Consider the following 23,814-nt stretch of genomic DNA (forward strand, 5'->3'; position numbering starts at 1 on the left):
AGTAATATTGTATAGGTCATCTAGTACATCAACTGTACAATTAATAGTTAAACTTTCTCCTAGTGATCTACCAGTAGTAGTAGTGAATGTGATATTAGGAACAGGAATGGCTATAAAATATTAGTAAAATAATTATTAGTATTTTACACTACATGAATATGTACATTACCTTGTACAGTAGCAATATATTCACCAGAAGCACTGCTTGGTATTATTAATGGATTATTAGCATCATCTCTCACTGTAGCAGTACATGTATAATTACCAGCATCAGAGAAATTGAGTGGTTGAAAGGTAAGAGCACCAGTAGTTTCAGTTTGAACTGCTATTAGTCTGGAACTGTTCTCAAATGACACTTTATCACCATCTTTGAAGACAGTAAATGAGACATTAGGATTAGTAGGTAAAGGAGGAGTGAAAACAACAGAACAGCTAACAGCTCTAACAGTTCCACGGATAAAAGGAGAATTACCATCAGGAGAAACAGAGACTTGTGGTAAAGGAACTGTATGAACAGAAAAGTTAAACAGTTAAGATTTAAAAATTCTAACTTACTTATTACACTGACAGTTGCAGATCCATTTCCATCTAATGGCTCATTGTTTTCTATATCAACATTAAGAATAGCATAACATGTGTATACTCCAATATCTGAATAGCTAAGTGAATTAAATATATAATCATATCTTTTCACAGTATCAGAAACATTAACTAAATTAAAACTTATTCCATTTTGTTCTTTGAGCTTATTTCCATTGCCATTAAGCCACATTATATTTAGGTCGAAATCTCCAGCTACAAATGTGACAGTGCAATTTAATACATACAATTGACCAGCAAAAACAGGTTGACTTGAGAATATAGACACGATAGGATTAGCTAAAGTAGAGATAAAGTAAACAAATACTCAGTTATACATACTTAATATCTGTAAGTTGTGCATAATCCTTTCTGTTTTAGTTGCTGGTGCATCAGAAATGCTAAGAGTTGCTACACAAGTATAATTATTTTTTTCATGAGTAGAAGCATTAAGAGAACTGAATGATAATGTTGCCATAGACCCACTATTGGTAACAGTGACTCCTTCCAGTGTATCATTAGTAAACACAGTACCATTAAGAACCCATTGAACACTAACAGTAGCAATACTTGATACATTAGCTGGTGCAGTTCCAGTACACACTAATTGGAATGAATCTCCTGTTACTGGGACACCGACATCTGTTATGTTTACCAATGGTAGTGGTACATCTATAATGTGCCATAATCATAGCAATCATAAGTTATCTTTTTATATGTTGTAGGCTTATATATGCATGCAACAGGTAAAATACTAACTCACTTTCCACAATAACAGTAGTACTAGTCGATGTAGCAGCATCTGATGGTATAATCAGTTCAAACTCATTCACATTACTAGCAGGTCCAACACTAGCAGTACAATAGTAATCAGTTCCATTATCTGATAGAAATGTTTTAAATGTTAAACTACTTTCATAATTATTTGAGTTGATCATCTCAGTACTAATATCATGCCGAGTATCATTCATTGTAATGAGTCCATTAGGCCCAAACCAGTTAATGTTCACAATATGATCAACATTCAGTGGAGTAATAGTGACAATACATAATAACTGAATGTCACTGCTCTCAAAAATATGTCTTGTTGAATTAAGACTAGATGTGACCAGAGGGGTAGGTACTACATTGTGAACAAGAATATTATAATTATGACATAGTAATGCCTACCTTGTATAGACACAGAATAATTTGATGTTTGAGTAAAAACAGTATCAACAATACTATCATTCAATAAAGCTTCACAAACATATTCTCCAACTTGAGATGCTTGTAATGAACTGAAGTTAAGAGTAAGTGTATATACAACACTATCATTAACTGATATCATTGTAGGCTCTAAAGCATCTAAAACTATGCCTCCATCAGTTGTAGAATTGAATAGAATGAGATCAGGACTTGCCCAGAACATTTTCACCACAGTAACATTCACTTCAGGAGCTAATGTCAATGTACAGGTTAATGAAAAGGAAGAAGAATGATCCAATGGCAGCATAACCGGCCCTTGTATATCAATACTGGCATCTAAATAAAGAGTTCAAGCACAATACAATAATATGTACACACTGAAATAAAGCAAGCTAACTCAGAATAAAATATTGTATCTGACCAGTACTTGAATCAAACTCTTGACATGATACATGAAGTACAAATGATAAGAAAAGTAACCAGAGCATCATATCTCGGACTCTTAGATCTACACTCAAGTTTGCAGATCTCTATGTTTAGAAAACAATTTTGGAAAGGAATTTCAGTTTAACTAAATAATAACAATAACAGTAAAGAACAACTGTGATTAGTCATAATGTCAACTTTCATTGCGCTATCACTCTATCATAGCATAACTAACATATGCAAGCAATTTAAGGAGCACATATTATTGTAAACAGGATATCAATATTTTGGAAATAAAACTAAGGTGTCTTGCATAATTCCTGTATTAGAACAAACTATAACCCATTTTGAAAATCAACAATACTGTAACTATAGTAAAATTTACATTCCTACAATTTCATTACAGCCAAATCATTTTCTCTGCCAACTGTCACTGAGCAGTGTGGGGTAATGCCGATACAGCCACACAGGTTTATCTTGTTAGGTAACAGAAAAAAAACAAAAGAAAAATTGTAAAATTTTATAAAATGTTAGACTGAACATTTTATACTCAATATAACATGAAAAGCGCATTAAAATATTGATTAATTAGTCGCTGGTTCTCATTGTATCCCTCCATGCTGTGGTAGGTTTATAATAGCTATTATAATTAGAATAATAATAAGAACCACTAGACCCTCTATCTGATCCTGTATCATCATCACCTCTATTAGCAGGATCATTATGCAGTATCATCCACATATCAAACCATTTCATGCCAAGCACATTATAGTCTAACTGGTTATATGCACAAGAATGAGGAAGGAACAAGATTTTAATACAATTGAATGACAATGAATGGATAAACACTCACATGTACTGGGATATGCCACTTACCCTCTTGTCTCTCAATGAATGTCTATTATAAGCTCTTTTCCCTCTTTTTCCTTTCCTACCTTTCTCTCTCCAACCCTTGTTCCTCTCTCTTGTTTTTTGTGTGCTATATTACAATTCACACCACAAAGACAATGAGAATAACTAGACTATTACGGAATAATAAAAATAGCAAGTATGTGTATTAAAGAAATCAAGGGAGAAAAAGAGCAAAAAAATAGAAAGAGGAACAAAGAAAGGTACAATATGATTAAATTGCATGGTGTATGTATGTACATGCATGTACATGTACACTATACATACATGTATACATGTTTATTTCCTGTTCCTGTGTTGTTATCAATCTTAAAATTATTTCAAATACCAGTACATGCACACAATATGTATGCATGTACAATACCTTGATAAATCAATCAGTGTCTGTAGTATCATTCACTGATATGCAAAATACTAATAATATTTGACCATGTTTTATTGGGCAATACCAAAAACTAAGCCAATAAAAAAATAATGAACAATTAGTTGTTTGTCTCAGAAAAAGTATAATAAATGTAATTTTTGTGATTTCATGTGTCCATCAAAAGTACATCTTCTCCTCTCTTCTACTATAGTCTCACAATTGAACCTGCATTTAGGTCAGTCCAAGATATTTCTGCCAAGTAAGTTTAATGCCAGTCTAAGAGACTGTCAAACATGTTTACAAAATATGTGTGGTCTGGATCAGACAAGCTACTTGATAAGTCAAGATTTCTTAATTATTGTATGAATCCAAAATATAAAATACAAACATTTGATTGGAATTTTTATGAAGCCTCCAGATTTGTCCTAAGATCAATTGCTGTACAGTTCATCATATTGAGTTCTCACCCTCAAACCATTTTTTGTGTGCCTATGATATGCATTTAGTAGAAATATTAATTAGATTTATCATGGCATGTGCATATTATTTATATAGCATTGTGCTATATATCAAGACTCCTTAATATTTTCTTCAATTCTTAATGTACACATTTTGCTGCATCACTACTTTTGTGTTTTGCTATCAGCTACAGTCCATTATGTAATAGATATCTAGATAGTTACTCCCCTAAAGATAAGCAGTGTAATTGTTACAAAAAATTATTGTTTATTTTGTATTGTTAGGATATCCCATTACCACTATGTCAACAACTACCACTATTAACAAATAAACATTACAACATTAGAAGCAGCTTTGTACAAGCACTATAAACTCAATTTTTTGTTACTCAGTATTGAAGCTAGTATTCTTACTTGTTCTTGTAGGATGATGTCAACTTCTATTTTTTGCATTTTTGGTTTGCTACTTAACCAATTTGAAAATGGAATGGGGCAAGAGCCATCTGACATTCTGCCTACTAAAGGTAAAATATATACCTGTAATGTTTATAATCAAATTCTGGTTAGGTGTTCAACTATATTTACCTTATACAAACAGGATAATATTTGATTATTCGATAATAAGTAGTGGCATGTTTTATGATTCTGATCAAAATGATGATCCTGACAATATTGTTGATGCTTTGTGGTGTCAAAGTGCCTATCCTAGCTCTAATATTGGAGTGTGGTATTATCCTAACGGAACTCAAGTACCTTCATTTGATGGAAATTTCACTGATCCATCAGCTCCTGGTCCAGTGTTCAGTAAGAGATTCAGAGGTCAGATTGCACTAGCTAGAAGAGATGAACTATCAGGATATGAAGGTTTATACAAGTGTATCATTCCTGATGAGAATGGAGTGAATCAAGTACTAGTGGTTGGAGCATATACTGATACTGGATACAATAACAACAGTAATGATGAATAAAATTTGAATATTCATGCATTCTTACTTTTTCAGATGGCCCTAATGCTGACTCAACTATGCAATTCACTTTCCTCTCTTCAAATAGATTGGCTACTCCTCCAGTTTTCAGTCTAAATTTTAATGTCAACAATGGTCCTCCCACAACTGTAAAGTGTTCATTGAATGGAAATGAAATATCTACTGAATTGTACAGAGCAGTAGTGTATGGTCCTGGGTTTGTTACAAGAGTGTCAGTAACTGTAAGGCTGAGAGAAGCTGGTAACTATCAATGTACTGTATCTAATGAGAGAGTAAATGATGGTACTATTAATTTTATCACAGCAATGAGTAGCACATCTTCATTGACTATTAGAGGTCAGTATATTGAGTACTAATTATAAATTTTAAACTTTTCATATGATTTAGTATCTGAAATTCCAAATGGCTTTACAGCTAAAAGATTAAGTAGTGGTTTAACTCATGTAATGCTATCCTGGTCTAGTGTATTTGGAGCTACTGGATATGAGATCTACAGACAACAGTCTAGTTATAATCCTTATAGTGCATTGAGCACCACTTTAACAGCAGTCAATATAACATCAGGATTATATCAAGGGAATGAATATACTTATTACATTGTATCTTACATGTCCAACAATTCACTCCCTAGTAACAGTACTTCAGTTACAATATCAATTGGTAAGTGAAAATATTTTTTCATATGAACATCTAGATATAACATTTCAGAAAATCCAATAGTTAATGATTTTGTGGCTACTGCCATCACATATAGCACAATTGATTTAATTTGGAGTTCACCGACTGCTGTGGTACCAATTAGATATGATATCAATAGAAGATGTAGAATACTATGTAACTCGTCAGGTTCTAGTGTCATTGATACATCAGTTCTTTCACCACATAAATTAACTGGTATATCTCCATACAGTCAGTGCACTTTGAATCTTATTGGAATATATGGAGATGAAACGGCAAATTTGGCTACTTATGTAACTATTACAAACCTAACTGGTATAAAAAAAAACATTTAAAAAACATGTTTCAATTTTCCTCTTTTAGCTCCTACTGCATCAGTAGATAATATTCTATTGTCGTCTATAACATTGACTTCAATGACTGTCTCATGGGATGAAGTACCTTGCAATGGAAGGAATGGACCAATCACTGGATACTACCTCACATACACTAACATCTCTTCAGATACTAGCTATACTGTTAATATCACTGGAGGAGACAACAGAATGTATCATCTCACAGGATTAATACCATTTACTAACTATACTGTGAGTATAATACCTTATAATTATGGCATGACTGGACCAGCTAGACAAGAAAATCAAATAACACCTGAATCAAGTAAGCCAACATACATGTAATTTATTAGTCTAAGGTTTATTATCTTAACACAGTTCCTGGTATAATATCTAACTTTGAACAAAATCACACTGCACTTACTGAAATTAGCATATTATGGAATCCTCCTACAATACCTAATGGTATCATTACGGCATATGAAATACGATATAGAGAGTCTACCAGTACTGGTCCATACAATATAACTAACACTACTAACACTCATTACAGTATAGTAGGATTGATGCATGACACTAGTTATATTATTGGAGTGAGAGCATATACTAGTATTGGACCAGGAGAATGGACTGAAAGAGAATACACCACTGCTCAATTGCGTAAGTTAAAAATAAATTTATTATCACTTTTTACTTATCAATTTTTATAGCTATTGTTAGTAATTTTTCTGTCACTCAAGTCAATGCAACTGCTTTGGAGTTTCAATGGTTATCAGTGAAGGAAAAAGAAGCTTATTTTTATACAGTTTATTATATAAGCTCTTTTTGTTCTGGATCATTGACATTTAGCAAAAATAGCAGCTACCACATTATACCAGCCGAGGGTATTGCTGGAATAAAAGTATATCTATTTTCAATATCAGTAACACTTAAAATAAGGGATACACTATATGAGGGAGAAAGGAGTCCATTTATTCCACAAGGTAATAAAAATTATAGCAAATCAAAATTTAATCACAAAATATGAACAGAATTAATTAGAACTGAGCCAACAGAAACAATTTCTGATGAACCAATAACACCTGGCTTAATAAGCACCATATTGATTATGAGCACTTCACTTCTGACTAACATAATACTATCAGTAATACTCATGATATTATGTACAAAGAGTAAAACCAGGTAACTAAATAATATTTTATAATTTTATTCTAAATTTATAATTATAAAGCAACAATAATATGAATAATGGTGATAATCTAATAATGAAAAAAAGTCCAGCTTATAACAACATTATTATGAAGAAACAGTAAGCTTAAAATACAGTGTATTGTTCACTACTAGTATACATATAGATTAAACCAAGAAGGCATTGATGGACCAACTTATGAATTAGCTGATTCAGCCCCACAGCTTTCACATGCTCCTGCTGAGTATGAAACAATTGCACAATTGTAACATCAGTAATTTAAACTATTCATGTAGTTTAGCTTTTTGCTGCATAGACTATATTTTTGCATAAATCTTCATAAGCAAATAAACTTTCCACAGTAAAATTTCTACTGTTGTGAAACCTAATAATTACAATAATGAAACACATGCAGACAGACAAATTGAGTACCTAGTTCTTGCCTACGCAAAGCTGGGCAAGATAAAATAAAATTTAAGAGTCGAGTATTCTACTTATTTTCAAGAGTTATTTTTATCATTAAATTTTTCTTTATTTCATAAGAAGCGACATTTCCTCACAAAACAGTTGATCTCCATTTTCATTGTAAATAGTGAATTTTCCTTCATAAAAACCCTAAAAGTGAAAATTAAGTATATTTATGCAACACAATTACTAGTCAGCAATTAATCTACAGTATCATGGTTTTCCGCAGGATTTTGGCACAGTGCTTGTGCAGGTTTTTGTCAGTACATTGTCAAGTCGCTCAGAAATTGGGCTAAGACCTCGTATATATATATAGTACAGAGTATTTTAGCAAAAATTACAAGGAAAGATTCTCCATTTTAATATTTTTTCTGGTACACATACATTAATTATTATCCTGTGTAGAAAATTTAAGTTAATTCTAATCAAGTTTGAATTTTTTATGAATTTTTAAAGTTGCTCATAAATTGAAATAACGGCTAAATTTTTGGCCCAGTTTTTCAAAAAAATTTAAAGAGAGAATTCTTGATTTTAACAATTTTTCCTAGTACACATACATGTTTGTATGCCGTGTCAAAAATTTAAGCTGTTTCCAATCAAAATTACATTTAACAAAATGCCATCATTTACTATTGTAATGCTTGTCAGCTTATGAAGCATGCTGTTTAGTTCACTTAGCATGCTTTGTAGGAAGCCCTGACTTACAGTGCAAAATTCTTCAGGACATTAATTTTACAAATTGCCAAATTCATTTTGTGAATTTAATTCAATGAATATTTTTGAATTTTACAATTTTAAAAATAATAATTGCTGAAATTGACATTCCTTTATATTTCAGTCACTACAAACAAAAAAATGACTCACGTACTGGCCAATATAGCTTTAAAACTTCTTGAGTTGCACTTAAATTGTATCTTCCAGGAAGTAGTGGACAGTTTTGTTTTAGTATATCAGCAATAAGATCACATCCATTTAAGTTCTCATCAACAAATGTGATATTAAGTTCGTGACGAAAATTATATGTAATTAAAAATTTTGCCATCATCCAGTCAATTTTTTTATCTGTTTAAAAGAATAAATTTTAATGAAACATGCATACAAAAATGTTATTTTTATAAAGTAGGGAAATTTTAGATTCAAATGGAAACATTTCCATCAGTAAAACTAAAAGTGAATACTAAAATCTTCGAACACAAATAATACACAGTATTGTAATAGTTATCTCTGTTAATGTGATCACTCAAGCAACTTACGAATGTGTACAATTCCTTTTAAATTGACATTAGTACCTCGAATGAGTGGTAGAGGTGGGATTAATTGTACTTCATTAATAGTAATAAATTTATTTGCGATCACTTTAAATAAAAAATACACAATCATAATTACCCACAAAAACATTTCAACAATAAATTTAAACTTAATTCCATTTTAAATTTTGCCACATCACTATTATTTTAATATTATTAAACTTACAACAATTCGTAAATCCTATCTCACCTGTAGTTTAACAAATAATAATAGTTTATTAGTAGCCACTAGGGAGTAGTCAACTCACTATTGTAATGATTGTTAATAGATCCAGTCAATGTAGATACTACTAGTACAACTGATAGAAGTAACAGTATACACTCTACTAGTCTACCTATCTTCTCTTTGACTGTAGACAATGTTACATACTAGTGCCTCATTATACTCTGATGTAGATAAGTTTACCTTTCATTATGAAGGGTAAAGGTAAAGGTAAACTTTCACTGATACACTTGACGTTATTGCATCAGTCAGTTTAACCAAAGTAGCTAGTTATTTACTTATGGTTTAACTGATACACAATTTGCTCATTTGTGTTTATCTACATTAGGTAAATAAACATGCTGACAATAAAAGACTAGCTCAATTTAAAAGCTAAACACCAGCACTTTGAAACTGTGTACAATTCAAATAAAGCAACAATTATAATGCATGAGCTGATGATTTTTGCATGAATTAGATAATATGTATTGCATCAGCAGTTGTGACCACAAAAACTTAATCACTGTGTATATTATATAGCTGATTTGTGTCATGCACCTTTTTGCTCCTTACACACACACACCACGCACATAGTCTTGCACAGACAGACTTCTACCCTTTTTGATGTTGGGGTAACATACACACACATACATACATTAGATCTATATGTTAGCTGAACTTAGGCTCTAATTAACAAAACAACTAAAAGCGCTTCTTTTTTGGCTTCTGGACTCTGATAATACTTCATAGAGTTTGACTAAGGTTTGTTGTTACAGACTTTTCTCTCTCAGGCAAAGTTCTCAAAATAATACTCATATTGTATGATTGAGCAGTACACCACCCACACATAAAGTAATAGATGCAGTTGAAATATTGAAAATACCAAAAAATATTTTGTCTGAACAGCAAAAATAATTCTAAAATCATCAATGATACAATATCAAAAATAATAAATGTAGAAAAGTCATGAAAATACTAAATTTGAACAATATATTAATGTCAATAATAGTAAAGGTGCATAAAAAATAACAGAAATGTAGTAACTACAACTAAAATTATAAATTACCTACTGTACCAAAACATAAATCAAATGATAGACTTTTTCTGCACGTTTAGCTATATCAGAAGCTTGATGAAGACTATACTTATCAACTGGTGCACTTGGTCTGGTGTGTCTATTAGGATAACGTGTGTCTAAGTAATACTGCTCCATATTAGATACTAAATTATTTAGTTCTGATAGTGATCCTTCACATGAACTAAGAGCTCTTGCATGAACAATCAATTCATGACGTTTAAGATAAACCTCATTTAATCCCAATAAGGCATACATACCAGCCTTAAGAGCCTTTTCCATTACCTGGTGAGCCATAAATATGAGTTGAGATGAGACTTCTTCTATAGACAACGAGAGTAAACCTTTCATAGCTCGTAGATCAGACTTTGCCTGTCTCATCCAACGCTTAGCCTCAATCTTATCAACTTGAGGCTGAAAACTAAAAGAACTTCCACTATCTTGTGTTGTATGGCTCTGCTCAGATCTACTAAAATTACTGCCACCAAAACTGCTTCCTCCTCCTCCTCCTCCTCCTCCTCCTCCTCCTCCTCCTCCTCCTAGCCCTCCACCATGTCCATATCTTCTATTGCGTGCACTTCTATCCCACTGGTTAAAATTTGATTCCCAATGTGACCCAAAGCTAGTTTCTGTGTGTTGACTAGATTCAGTAATATCAGGGTCAAGTAATGGGAGATTGTTCTCCAGACGATTGATTTGACATTTTAAAAATTTGAAAGCCTCTTCATAAATACTCACTTTAGATGGTTCAGCTTTATCAGGATGATATTGCAGATACAACCGCCTCACCCCTCTTCTCCTTTCAGCATCTGGTAGACTCCACAATAGCCTAAGCTGCTCACATATTTTTCTTCTTAGACTGTTAAGATCATCATTCTCGGTCTCAACCCTTGCTCTGCTAGATCTAGTTTGAATCCCACTACGTAAAACTATTTCTTGATGATGATTAGGAGCCACAGATGCCTCTCGACGTACAAGCTTATACAGGCAAAGTATAGATACAATTTCTTCATGGATTTCATCTTCATTATCAATCTGAATGGCATATTTCCTTAAGAAATGATTGTCGACATCTTCTTGCTCTACTTGATGAAGTATGATGGCCCAAATAAAATTATCATCACTTTTTTCATACCCAACCCACTCCTGAGGACGAAATATATTATTGACATTGTGATCGAGAAATGACCTCCAGTACCTTGCCATGGGTTGCCCAGGCTTTGGCATGCTATCATCAGCACTGATTAAATATTCCCTATCAATATTGACATCCTGATTATGTAACTTCATAATTGATTTGAAATCTTCCTCACTCTGAACTTCAAGAAGTTCATACATTATTTCATTCAATTTTATAGCTTCATTACCTACAACCCGTGCCAATACATTACAAAGTTCATGAGCAAGACCTCTTCGTAATGTCATATCAATAGTATTAATTTCATCACTGCTATAAAAAGTATAGTTCTCATCCTCATCACATATAAAGAGAAATTTGGCTTTAATTGCACCAACTTTAATTGAATTAATGGTTACACATGCAATAAAGTTAATGACTGTTTTGCATTGAAGATTCTTAATGAAATTAACTATTAAAGCAGCATTTGGTTTTGACAGATCTGATGAGACTTTTAAAAATATTTTTGTGAGACCATCACAATAAACTGAAGCAGAGCAAAGCTTTATTAGGTATTCTAGCCGTTCACATATTTTGCTATGGGACTGTGATATAATACCTGATTCTAGCTTATCATGACTAACAGAAGATAGACGCTTTGGAGATAGCTTTCTTGGCAACTTGCAGCACAGGTCTTTCTCTGAGACATCATCTGCTCTTAATAAAGGAATACTAAATAGTTTAAACTGTGACTCAGAGAAATTCCATGGAGATTCATGGTTGTAATAAACCTTTCTATCACGATAAACGAGCTTTGTTGATAAAACTAATTGATCATCAAAAGTTGGGAGATACAAAGGTTTCAGAATTTTTTCAGTTTCTTGTGTCACATCTTTTAATAAATCAGAGAGTGCTTGCATTGCATTTCTTACCAATTCTTTATCATTAGGATTGTTAATATCTTTACATTGTTGATGGAGCCTCTCCAGCATATACTGTATATGCTTTAGCTCTACTCTATATGTTACTCCTGCTTCTGACAATGCAGGCCATAAATGATGCAAACTGAGTGGCAATATATTAATGTAGGGACAAAATCTTGTGCTTTTTTCAGATCCTGATGAATTAATAGTCATAACAACTTGCATTGAATTTACAAGTACAGGCTTGCTAACCTCAAAACCATCATTTGGTTCAGCACTGACAGGAATAAAGGGAACTAAAGATAGTTCTTCTAATAGGCTGCTGTCATGATTGTGAATGAATGTGATGTTGTCTTTAATAACTTCTACTACAGATGCACTGCCAATAGTTCTTGATACAGTATACGTTGACATCAATTCAAAGTCAGCCAAACGAGATCTTGAAATGTTTTCAATGTTTTTAAAAACATCTGTTACAGAAGGTTTAGAAACTACTCTTAATTGATTCAGTACATTGTTTTCAGCTACAGACATGCAACATGATGGTAATTGTATAACTGGTCTGACAGTCCAAAGAAGAGAAGCGTTTAATTCATCATAACTAACGGCTCCATTAAAACAAGTAAAGCCAGTATTATTGGGTGATGGAGCAATCCATAACAATGGACTCAAATCAGCAGTACAAACAAAAGGAATTCTACAAATTGTAGACAATAATGTGGGTGACTTATGAATATCAGTAGCTTTAGTTGAGAATAGATATTCAACAAGCACATTAGAAGTATCTTTACAATGACTTTTTGACACTTCATCACAAAATTCTACAAATTCCTCTGGTGTTACCTTAATACGAAGACCAATAAACCTCAGGAAATCAAGCCATTCTTTTTTTCTATATTCCTCAACAAGAAAATGAAACCGATCGGAGAAAAAATTGAATATCTTCATAGTATGATCAACAAAATGATTAACAGGATAAAGTTTATTATCATTTGAATGAGAAACTAAGAATGGCAATTTCTTTGCACAGTTAACAAACTTTATAGCTTGTTCACTCTGTTCACCTGTCATTTGTAAAGCATGTTTTAAATTAGGAAAGAGATACTTTCTAATATATTCCATGTGACACAGTCGTTCCTCAAAATCTAGTTTGTAGAACACTGGAAAAATTATGTCACAATAGACTTCAGTAGGTGACAACTCCTGACCAAGAAGAGAAAAATTATTTTGACACAACCATTTCCAAGATCCATTTCTTTCCAAAAAGACGATTCTGTCAATGGGTGCCCACTTATCATATGCTTCTACTGGGAATTGAGGATCAGGCCAAAGATAAACATATCTTTTAAGTAACTTTGTGACTGTTTCATTAATACTTTTGAACAAAGGGAGGCATAGGATCTTGTCTAGGATCTTCTTGTCATTATGAAATGATGTTTTGTTGAGGTATGACATTAGACTCTTTATTTGTAAGTCATTTAGTGTTGTAACTTTTTGGGTAAAGTATTGCTCATTTTTTCTGCATACATGAAAGATGACATCCAAAATATAATTGCATTGTGTCATGCTAGGACAATAATCAAATATTCCTTGTGGATACCCTTCGGATTTGAGTATAGGGACATTCAAATCCTTTAAAACATTAAAAGCATGATCAAACATGTCCGGTTCAACAATTGGCAATACACCAGATGCAGTACTGTAGAGTTTATTATTCCTCGCTGGTAGCAAAGCCCACTCCTGAACAATTTCATTCCGATAGACAATGAAGTAGTCATCTGATGTAATGCAATCCCATAATTTTTTTAGGGTACGAGCATCAATGACATTGCTGGGTGCTTCATCTCCTTTTAGTTTAGATGGTAAATTATCCTCAAGTATTTTTGATACTTGACTAAATAAATTGCCGCTGTCTATACTGAGAAAATAGTATGGTGAAAGAGATAAATTAAATAGTTCTGGATGCAAAAATCTATCTTTACTTTTAGAAAAAAGTGAGAAATAACTACTAAAAAGTACTTGGTCGTTCTGATTAAAATTTCTAAGAATATCATCAGATGTGAGCAAGAGTGGATAGCCATGAGGAGATTTTGGAAACTCAGAGGAATGACATAAAATGTATTTAAGAAATTCTTGAAAGCATTGAATAGTTTGAAAAGGACTTTCCTGTAGCTTAACTGGTGCACCAGATGTCAAAATCAAAGAAGAAAAATTAGTATAAAAGGAAAATACAGACAGTGGACTTACTATTGGAGGATCAAACACTTTCTTAAAGGTTTGATAAATACAATGAGGTGCACAAGTTACTAGCATTCTAATTCTACTCACAACAGGTATTATACTCTTAACATACTCAGGCTGAAAGTATACCTGGGTAAATCCGTTATCACTTTTTAATGGACACCACTCCACTTTTACTTTACTTTGTGATGCCTGGACCTGAACTGCAAGAACAGATGTATTACAATCATAAAGATGTTGCACTACATTAAGAGCTAATGTATGCCAGTCACCCTCTAATTTTTCACTATCACCACCTTTATCAAATAGAGGAAAAAGATCATAATAACTGTTAATAATTGAAGAAGCATCTCGTAAAGAGTAAGTTTTAGCCTCAGATATAAAGTAGGCTCTAGCTTTATCTAACAGCAATGCATAACAGTATGCTATAGCTTGTAAGATGAATCTGTTCCATTTTATTTTATTGTCTTCCCTGTCTCCATTCCAAAGTGAACGACGATTGTTATGTAGAGCAAACTGACCATTAACATGTACTGGAAGATTTGTAAACACAGGCAATGGCAGAAAGCAAAAAACACGACCTTGTATATGAGTATTTCCATCCAAAGGAGCTGCAATGCCATACTTTGGCTGAACTCTATCAAGTGATAACTGTTCTTCTGGGGATTTTGATATATTACCAACACCATTTTGAATGAGCCACCTTTTAGTTTTTTTAATATAAGGCTTTACAATACTAAGCTGAACTTGGTATGTGACAATGAATGGCTCTTTGCTACTTCTAAAAGAAAGCAGCTTCTGATGGAATGCTTCTCTCTGTTTTTGGTCTTCTTGTGAAATATTTACTTCATAACTCAGCTTTAACGAGCTATGTTTATTGTCAATGATATAAAAGCTAAATTGTTTGATGTGATTCAAGAATAGAAGAGCATCTTCAATTTCATTCACCCACTCAGTGAGCTTCTCTTCCATTTCATTGACAGAAATGTGTTTCTTAAAAGCTGTTTTATCTAATAATTCAGTTGATTGGAATCCACTTTGTGTTCGTAATGGGAATCTAAAGAGAGTACCAGTTGTCAAATTATCAGGCAAATGAATGTTAGATGATGAAACCCGAAGAAAGCTAAATTTAAGATCACTCATACCTTTTAAAAAGTTATCATCAATGTTATATTGTCTTCCAGGACAGGAGTGATCTGCTTCTGGTACATATTTGCAGTGTGGGTCAAATACACAAAGTGTGTTTCCTCTAGTAATAAAACTAGGACAATCAGTCAGGTGATATACTACATTGAAACCAATACCAAACTGACCAATTGATTCATCATCATCTCGCTTAGAACCAAGACCCAACTTCTGAATACCCTCCAGATCTGCATCACTAAACTCCTTATCATTCCATACCAGTAGGGCAGGTCCTTGTAATTCTTTTCCCCATTCTTCTGAAGGTACTTTTTTTTTCTTGTGCTGTCTTTTATCAAGTATTACTCGTATTTTAGTAGCTTTAGTATCATCAGCATTTTGCAGTAGCTCTTTAAGAAATGTTGCATCAAGTGGATATTCCTGCAGTATGTTCCTAATGCGCCTAGTGAGTTCTTCCTTTTGACCAAAGGGAACTCCAGCAAAACTTTGTTGTGACTGAGGGGCAAATTTATTCAAAAACCTGCTACACGTGGGTTTAACACCAAGTGTCAGTGCTACTTCTCGAGTTAGTTTATTGTGTACATAAAAGCTCTCATTGTCTGGTGGTAGCCATGGTGAATCATTAAAGGACAATTGGCTTACATGTCGAAGAGTATATGAATCATCAATAAGTATAATATCTCCCTTGTAGTTTGAAACTTGAGATGAATTGATGGTCATTGAATTTAACTCTGAAATCATGCTCAAAGCAATATTTTGATTCCTTTTTAGTATTTTACAAGATGCAAAATCTTTATACATTGCCTCAAAAGCTACTAATATGTCATCATAGTTAAAGGTTGTCTTAATATTAAAACACTTTAAAAGTTTATCTTTTTCAGAAAGCATTGATGGCAGCTTGTAAAGATATGGTCCATCATGATAATTCCAGTTAATAGCTACATCCCATGGACAAACAAAAGTTTTACCTGTCCATATAAATGGTTTATTGTAATACTTTGATAATGATTCATGAAGCAAAGGATTATCAAGTAATTCATCAAAAAAAGTATATATTTCACGACACATTTCATTAATAATTTCATAATGACCTCTAGGTGCAGATGGTTTGAATGAACGAATCAAAGTATTTAAGTGTTTCAGAACTTCATCAAATGATGGCTTAGTAGCAATTTCTAATAACTTGATCACCCTTTGTCCTATAGTGCCACAACCTCCATCACTGACAGAATTAGTATTAAGTATTGCTCTTTGAGAGCCAACTATGAGAGCAGTGCCTCTTGCTGTACTACGTGAATTACAAATTAGCCCATAAGGAGACAGTAGCACATGACCCTCACCCTTCCAATGTATGAAGTAATGCTGAGGCTTTGGTAAAACAGGTAAAAATCTCATCTTCTTCAGCTCATCAGGCACAGGAGAAGTTATATTTTGCAATATAGCTTTTACTCTTTTCATTGCTTTACTTTTGTCAGTAACAATGATTGGTTCGATTGTTTTAGCACTTCTAATAATAATGTGAATTGACAGTTTCTCTGACATCATTCCAAACTCAACTAACATGTTACATACCAAATTATTTTGACAGAAGCTAGATAAAGGAAACATAGCATCTTCAGGATCAAATATGTCTTTAAATACAACTGGATCAATTAGTTGGTTGGCTACCTTTAAGTTTATGCCATTAGGAGAGCATGGGATGCATGGAATTAATTTAATTTGGGTTTTAACGTTCTCATATTCATTTGAATTTATTTGCTGTGACATGGCAATAGCTAGCAACATACAAAAAATAACTTTATTGCGAATTTGTATGTGTGCATTAAATGATGCTATATTGGATAAAAAGAAACTAGTAAAATTATCTTCATCAAGAACACTCAGACTAGTACTGAACTTCATTAACTGTTGCATATGGTTAGGCGGTAAGGAAACTACTGGTAATTGAAGAATATGAAGAGCCTCTTCAGGAAAGGAATACCTACCAACTATTGAGAATAATGATGAAGGAATGAAGTAAGACTGCTCTAGTGTCTGCCATTTATTTAAAGAAGCTGAGTAGAAGAGCTCTTTTTCTGATAACAACTTTATCAAGCCAGTAACAAGAAAATCCCATGGATATTTCATGTGCAGATTTGTAGCAAGTGGCCACAACATATGGAAGTCATAGTCAAGTAAAGTTCCAGAGCAGTGCATTGCTTGCAATTTTTGAAGTAATTTGCAATAAGCTTCTGGTATAGTTATTTCCATTAGGTTTTTGTTCCATTGCTCTCTTGAATCAGTAACAATACCTGATGAAGCTTCAGTCCAAATACCACTTCTGTTACTCATAACAGCAAAATTAGCACTGACATGTACTGGTAAGCCAGTACTAGGCAATGCTAATGGCAAAAAACAAAATGCATTTCCTTCTATTTCCTTACACTTGTAACAACTCGAGTTGATTCTATCAAATTGACATGCTATAGAGGCCACAGCTGGTTTTATGATATTCTGGTGTCGCCACTGCTCTTCTTGACTAGCTATTAGCCAATGTTCAGTGCTGCTTTTATTATGCGGTGACTTGATCACAACTTTGTGAATATCATCATTACTACTGTTACTAGCATCAATTGAGACTTCAATGATTTTCTTTTTGCCTTTCAGTGAACTAAATGTGATCTGTTTAACATGCTGCAAAAAGAGCAATAATTTAGAACCACACTCAATCAAATCTCTTTTTATATCTTCTACAAGATGTTCATTGTAAATTGTAGAACTAATCTGACTGGCGCTTGTTCTAAAAGGAAACCTGAACATTGTCCCTTCATAGTCTGATGATGATTTGAAGCCAAATAAACCTTCATAAGGTGTCAAATCCTGAGACTTAGCAAAAATTTTTGACTGATACTTCATTTTCTTACCTGGTCTACTCTCATTAATAACTATCCCTTTAAGGTACTTTAGTGTTGGATCAAATATATACAACCACTCACCACTAACAAAGGAAGGTACATCAGTGATGTGATACACTGAACAAAAACCAATGCCAAATTTACCAATTTTAAGTGGCTGGTTAGCTTTTGTAGCACCAGCCAGTTTGGTTATGTTTTCAAAGTCTTCTTTAGTAAAACTACCATTGTTGTGCACTATCAGTGCTGGACCATGACTGTCTGCCATTCCTTTAAATATTAAATTTTGAGTTGAATGTGTTCGATTGTCATATAATATATTGACTTCAGTTGCCCCAGCATCATCAGCATTTTGAATCATCTCTTTTATAATAGTCAAACCATCTTTATATTCTTTTAGAATATTTCTAAGACGAGTTGTTATTGGTTCATGTTGACCAGCATCATCAAATATATCTTCAGTTATGTTAAGTTGATCACTAAGTGGAGTTATTCCCAGCTCTGCTGACAAATGAGACACTTTGGGATGTATTAGATGATACTCTTCACCCGAAGCATTGGCAATATTACAAAGCACTTCATTATTGGTATAGGCCACCTCTTGAACAGGAATAAGATTAGGAAAAGAGGACTTACTTTCAACTGGTACAAGAACATCACCATCACCCATTCTATCAGTATCTTCTGCTAGCCATTCTAGTATAGCTGTGACTATTGCCCAAGCTTTTGCAGCATTTATTTGATTACGAGGAGCATATTTTATTGACTGAAGAACATTAAAAATCTGTTGAGGTGTTACTTGGTGATTTACGCCAAGTAAGGAAAATATATCTGCAAAGCCAGACAAATTGCTTGGTAATACATAAACAAATGGTTCCAAATTTGCTTCAAAGGTAGGATTAGCTTCTATTGCTATTTGCTGTGGGTGTAAAAACTTGTTTTTAATAAATACCCAATTATCGATAGCAGCAAAAGTATTTGCACTGCAAAACTCTCTATTCTCTTGTAAATAGGTATATGTTTCAACAGAAATTTTCAATAAAAGATCTTTTCGTATTCTATGTTCATTCTTAATTACCTCATTAAAATGAGATGCAATGGCTTTTATTAGAGCTTGAGATCTTCCCAGTTGCTCCACAAGTTGAGTTGGAACTCCTTCAACAAAAAAGGCTTGAGAGCCTGCTATTAATGGTAAATGAGATGAAGCAAGGTCTTCTGATACTAACATCAATGGATTACCAATAGATTTAGCTGAAGCTAAACAAAACTGATACTGTGAGCCTCTCCACTCTAAACAGGAAGGATATTCATCAGGATGTTTACTTGCTACTGGTAGCCAACAGGACTTTGCATTGAGCCTTCTTAAAGCAACTAATAGTGAGTCTGAATTTGCTGATACTTTTTGTCTCAATAAATAAGGAAATGATGATAAATATTGCAAAACTGCCATGGCTTTTGAATATAATATGCTACTGGTTTTTGCAATACCATCTGTGGATTGCAAGCAAATAGAATTGACTATTTGAAAAATTTCACTAGCACTTACAGATGATTTTAAGCCGCATTCTCTCAGAATAGGCAAATAAGGTTTAAATTCTGCCCCAGGAAATTTATCCTCACCATTGAATAATTTTAGAAGAAGCTCATTTTCAGGATCAAATAGATAACACGGTGACTTAAATGCTCCTGATAATTTTGTCTTAATAAATGGCAAATCTTTTAAAGCACCAGTTAATTGCTGCTTATAACGAGGACTGCTAAAATTATCAAGAACACTTAGCATAAAAGGAACTACATTATGAAATTTTCCACTCTTAATCTGTTGAAATGCAATTTTTAGAAGGTAGTCAGTTTCACTCATAAAGCAAAGGACATTAGCATTACATAATGCTTTTAACAATTGCACATCATTGTGGCTGTAGGTATCAATGATGAAAGGATCATCTTCAATCAGATCAGTTTTAAAGTCATACCTACCGCTCATAGCAATTACATGATTAGTATATGACTTAATTGAATTCAACGAATAGCGAGTTGAATCACTGTATTGTAAAACTTCAAAAAGAGGCATTTCACTAAATGTAGATAACTTATTTAAATCATAGAAACTAGAACTATTAAAAAATTGTTGAAGTGCCAAAGCCTCCGTTCGCAAAAAATTTATACTGCTAAACGTGAACAACTCGATTGCATCTAATATTCCATTTGGATCAAATTGATATATGTATTGTGAAAGCTGTGAATGAGACAAGTAAGGAAATTCACGAGCATCAGCAAATTTCATCCCACACTTTTTTAAACTAGCAACAATTAGCTCATTTGACCCAAACAAAAATTGAGGGATATAAACTACTCCTGCTTGCCTTTTTAACTCCAGAATATTTGTGCGACCTGATGGTAGTTTTACTGGTAAAATTTTCTTGTTTTTAAAATGGGATAAATTTCTTTTATTGAGCCACTCCCAAAAGTGTTGCAATTGGTCTTGTGACCATGATCTTGTGTTGCATTCCGCTAATAAAGTAGATACTCCCATTTCATTAAGTAAAACTAGCTGTGTCTGACCATAAAGTGCTATTGTATAAAGACTCGTATGTAATTTTTGGTCTTCATCATACATTTTTACAAGCTTAGACTCTACACCAGGCAACAAACTGCTAGGATAATCAGAACTGCAAAGAAAACTTGATTCAATTGCTACTCTTTTAAATTCCTGAAAAGAGCCATCAGCCATTGGTAATAACCAAAGACCAACTAAATCAGCATGATTATTGTCAACTAAACAATATCTTAAAATATCAAGTTTATCTTTTCTTGTTACATGAATGTAAGCTGTCTCATAGTGCTTTAAGTGCAACCTTGCTATTGCTGGACTTAAATCTGTTTTAGCCCCAGTATAGTAATTTTTAATAGCTTTAATGCAATTGCCACTTAATATGACTAAATTAACATTGCACTTCAATAGAGCATCAATAACAGCTTTTGAAACATCATGATTTGCAAAAACAGCTTCTGAAATATTAATCCATTTTCCTCCATCTAATTGAGTATGAACTATTTTTTTGTGATCAAATAAGAAGTTGTAGAAAGGTTTCAGTAGGCCACTCCATTGTGTACCACTTACTTTTCCTATGTCAGGCCAATAGTTGTAAACCTCAGGCGATTTCATATCCATTAATTTGGAAATTAACTTAAAGTAACAAAACGGCAAGCAGTCTTCAACAAGCATCTTGTTCCACATTGCCTGTTCATCGTGTCTTCTCTCTTGTGCTTCCCACTTTATTGATCGTCGATTACTGCTAATGGCAAAAGTGCCATTAACATGAACATAAAATGGCGATCTGTCTTCAACTGGCAAAGGTAGTACGCAAAAAATACGACCAAAAGACATTATTAAATCATTTAATTCAACAGCAACTCCAACCAATTCAACAGCAACTCCAACCCAAGGAAGAACATTCTGCTTTTCTGCTAGTTGCCACACCTTCTGATTGTTTGAGCCAACCTGATGAACAACTAAAAATTCATGCTTAATATGGCTTCGAGTTTCATTATCTTTGACAGCAACTTTAAAATGAGAACTCTCTATATGCATTTGCCCATATAGTGTTAAACTACTTGTTTTGCTTGTAAGATCTTCAATGGCTCTCAAAATTTTTTGCTGATTTTGAATGTGTAGGCTACGATGCTCTTGACTAATGCTCACATTAAATATTGATGATATTGCACCTCTGGCATTAATTTTCAATACTTCTATTGAACAAACAGACCTCAGAAAAAGCAACAAATACTTTGCCTCTTGCTTCAATGAACTTAATAGGGATTCCAATTTTGAAATATCATAAATTTCGCTCCATATTTTTGATGGCTTGTTACGCAAGGGAAACCTGAAAATCGTTTTCCCTTTAAAATTAGATAAACCACTAGAAAAACCACCAATACCAGTGAATGGGGCAACAGCTTCAGGGCAATGATCATTTAAATCTTCCAAAGAATATCGCTGACCAGACTTACTATTCCATACTAACAGTTGAGGCTCCAGGAATACACATGTATCTTCACTGATAATAACTGGAAGGTCTATTATGAGAAAATGGATGATTATAATAACAATTCGTTGACATAATGTGATGGGGTGGTTTATACAAGCTAACTTACCAGTAATGTGATACACAGAATTGAATCCAATTCCAAACTTTCCAACTTTATTTGGGCTATTTGCCTTTACACTCTGATAAGTGGTCTGTATGCCTTCCCAGTCTTCTTCTCTGAAAGGTGCATTATTATAAGAAAGAAGAGCAGGACCAGTGAACTGCTTTGACAACTCTTCTTGATCCCTAGCGGAAACACCTGACTGTGATTGTAGTAGTGAAATGGGGAGTGTCTCAAGATTACGATAGTCAAGATAGAACTTGACCTCTGTGGCTCGGGCATCATCAGCATTTTGTATGACTTCCTGTAAAAATGTATTAACAAAAGAGTGTATATAGTAATTCTAAAAATGCTTTAGTATACTTAGTTTATCAGTTTTAAGACAAAAATTTAGAACTGTACTACCTATCTTACATTAAACTTAACAAACAATTAGGAAGTAATCGACAAGAAGGTAAAACTTTTGTTGATAGCAAGAAAGTACATTTAAGTTGAGCATACCATACGTGTAGGTATAGCAAGTGATTTTAAAATAAAAACTGATGTATAAGATGATGTGACATTATACTGGATTAAGATTATTGGATTAAAAAATTTTTAGATTAGTCCAAAAGGTCATTTGCCATATAAATTCTGAAACATGACATTAACCCACAACTAAATGTATATCCTGCTTCTTTGCCGCTTACTACCTGGAACTATACAATTTTTGGCAATACAACTCTAAAATCCGAACAGTGCGACTGTCAGTGAGTATACACAAACACATTGAATGTACATGCATTGAATGAAACAAATCAATGATACAGAGGGCAACACAAACATTAATACTTTCAACTGTATTTCTCTATTCTATTTCTGGCTTGATGCCAGTGACTCATCAAAACCTCGATCAAAACATGATGAAGGCCTATAACTAAAGCAAAATCTGGCCTGGGTCATGCACTTACAGTAAAATGTAATACAAAGAACTGAAACTAAACAAGTACAGCATCTATTCCATTACCTTAAATATTTGGCCACTTGGATACTCTTGAAGAATATTCTTAATAATATCGTAAATAGGAGGAACTCTTTGACCAAAATCCTCTCCTCTCAATCCTAGACTAGAGCCAGTGTCCCTCCGCTTGTTACTTGAATTGCCACTGCCAGCAAAGCTAGCAGAGGAACGTCGTTTCATGTTGAGAGC

At 33.4% G+C, this 23,814-nt stretch overlaps 4 protein-coding genes across 4 annotated transcripts; 1 reads left to right on the plus strand and 3 right to left on the minus strand.

Moving 5' to 3' along the window:
* Positions 1 to 474: 474 nt before the first annotated feature.
* LOC109581724 (uncharacterized) lies at positions 475 to 2,258 on the minus strand. Its single transcript, XM_019996086.1, has 6 exons — positions 2,165 to 2,258; positions 1,750 to 2,103; positions 1,343 to 1,702; positions 922 to 1,251; positions 552 to 879; positions 475 to 505 (listed from the first exon to the last, which is right to left on the minus strand). The coding sequence occupies exons 1-6, from the start codon at positions 2,256 to 2,258 to the stop codon at positions 475 to 477; spliced, it is 1,497 nt and encodes a 498-aa protein (XP_019851645.1).
* Positions 2,259 to 6,139: 3,881 nt separating this feature from the next.
* Positions 6,140 to 7,464, plus strand: LOC109581732 (phosphatidylinositol phosphatase PTPRQ-like). The gene is made up of 6 exons (XM_019996097.1): positions 6,140 to 6,248; positions 6,302 to 6,583; positions 6,634 to 6,906; positions 6,955 to 7,105; positions 7,155 to 7,232; positions 7,279 to 7,464. Exons 1-6 carry the CDS (start codon positions 6,203 to 6,205, stop codon positions 7,379 to 7,381), a joined length of 933 nt encoding a protein of 310 aa, XP_019851656.1. The 5' UTR covers positions 6,140 to 6,202; the 3' UTR covers positions 7,382 to 7,464.
* Positions 7,465 to 7,528: 64 nt separating this feature from the next.
* Positions 7,529 to 8,961, minus strand: LOC109581733 (uncharacterized). Its single transcript, XM_019996098.1, has 3 exons — positions 8,831 to 8,961; positions 8,446 to 8,639; positions 7,529 to 7,727 (listed from the first exon to the last, which is right to left on the minus strand). Exons 1-3 carry the CDS (start codon positions 8,955 to 8,957, stop codon positions 7,644 to 7,646), a joined length of 405 nt encoding a protein of 134 aa, XP_019851657.1. The 5' UTR covers positions 8,958 to 8,961; the 3' UTR covers positions 7,529 to 7,643.
* A 1,191-nt stretch (positions 8,962 to 10,152) lies between these two features.
* LOC100635608 (sacsin-like) lies at positions 10,153 to 23,805 on the minus strand. Its single transcript, XM_019996087.1, has 4 exons — positions 23,632 to 23,805; positions 22,632 to 22,929; positions 10,706 to 22,553; positions 10,153 to 10,582 (listed from the first exon to the last, which is right to left on the minus strand). Exons 1-4 carry the CDS (start codon positions 23,803 to 23,805, stop codon positions 10,153 to 10,155), a joined length of 12,750 nt encoding a protein of 4,249 aa, XP_019851646.1.
* Positions 23,806 to 23,814: the final 9 nt, after the last annotated feature.

The sequence above is a fragment of the Amphimedon queenslandica genome, unplaced genomic scaffold (genome assembly GCF_000090795.2).
Source record: "Amphimedon queenslandica unplaced genomic scaffold, v1.1 AMPQUscaffold_13422, whole genome shotgun sequence".
In the NCBI taxonomy this organism is placed as follows: Eukaryota; Metazoa; Porifera; class Demospongiae; order Haplosclerida; family Niphatidae; genus Amphimedon; species Amphimedon queenslandica.

Excerpts from the sequence above, each read along its gene's own strand:
- LOC109581724 (XM_019996086.1), bottom strand. The coding sequence starts at position 2,258 with ATGATGCTCTGGTTACTTTTCTTATCATTTGTACTTCATGTATCATGT. Across the intron at positions 2,104-2,164 it reads GATACAATATTTTATTCTGA|ATGCCAGTATTGATATACAA; the intron begins GTTAGCTTGCTT and ends CTCTTTATTTAG. Across the intron at positions 1,703-1,749 it reads TTATTCTGTGTCTATACAAG|TACCTACCCCTCTGGTCACA; the intron begins GTAGGCATTACT and ends TTCACAATGTAG.
- LOC109581732 (XM_019996097.1), top strand. The coding sequence starts at position 6,203 with ATGACTGGACCAGCTAGACAAGAAAATCAAATAACACCTGAATCAA. Across the intron at positions 6,249-6,301 it reads TCAAATAACACCTGAATCAA|TTCCTGGTATAATATCTAAC; the intron begins GTAAGCCAACAT and ends ATCTTAACACAG. Across the intron at positions 7,106-7,154 it reads TGTACAAAGAGTAAAACCAG|CAACAATAATATGAATAATG; the intron begins GTAACTAAATAA and ends ATAATTATAAAG.
- LOC109581733 (XM_019996098.1), bottom strand. The coding sequence starts at position 8,957 with ATGATTGTGTATTTTTTATTTAAAGTGATCGCAAATAAATTTATTACT. Across the intron at positions 8,640-8,830 it reads AAAAGGAATTGTACACATTC|ATAAAAAAATTGACTGGATG; the intron begins GTAAGTTGCTTG and ends TCTTTTAAACAG. Across the intron at positions 7,728-8,445 it reads TTTTAAAGCTATATTGGCCA|GGTTTTTATGAAGGAAAATT; the intron begins GTACGTGAGTCA and ends TTTCACTTTTAG.
- LOC100635608 (XM_019996087.1), bottom strand. The coding sequence starts at position 23,805 with ATGAAACGACGTTCCTCTGCTAGCTTTGCTGGCAGTGGCAATTCAAGT. Across the intron at positions 22,930-23,631 it reads CAAGTGGCCAAATATTTAAG|GAAGTCATACAAAATGCTGA; the intron begins GTAATGGAATAG and ends ACATTTTTACAG. Across the intron at positions 22,554-22,631 it reads TTCTGTGTATCACATTACTG|ACCTTCCAGTTATTATCAGT; the intron begins GTAAGTTAGCTT and ends TTCTCATAATAG.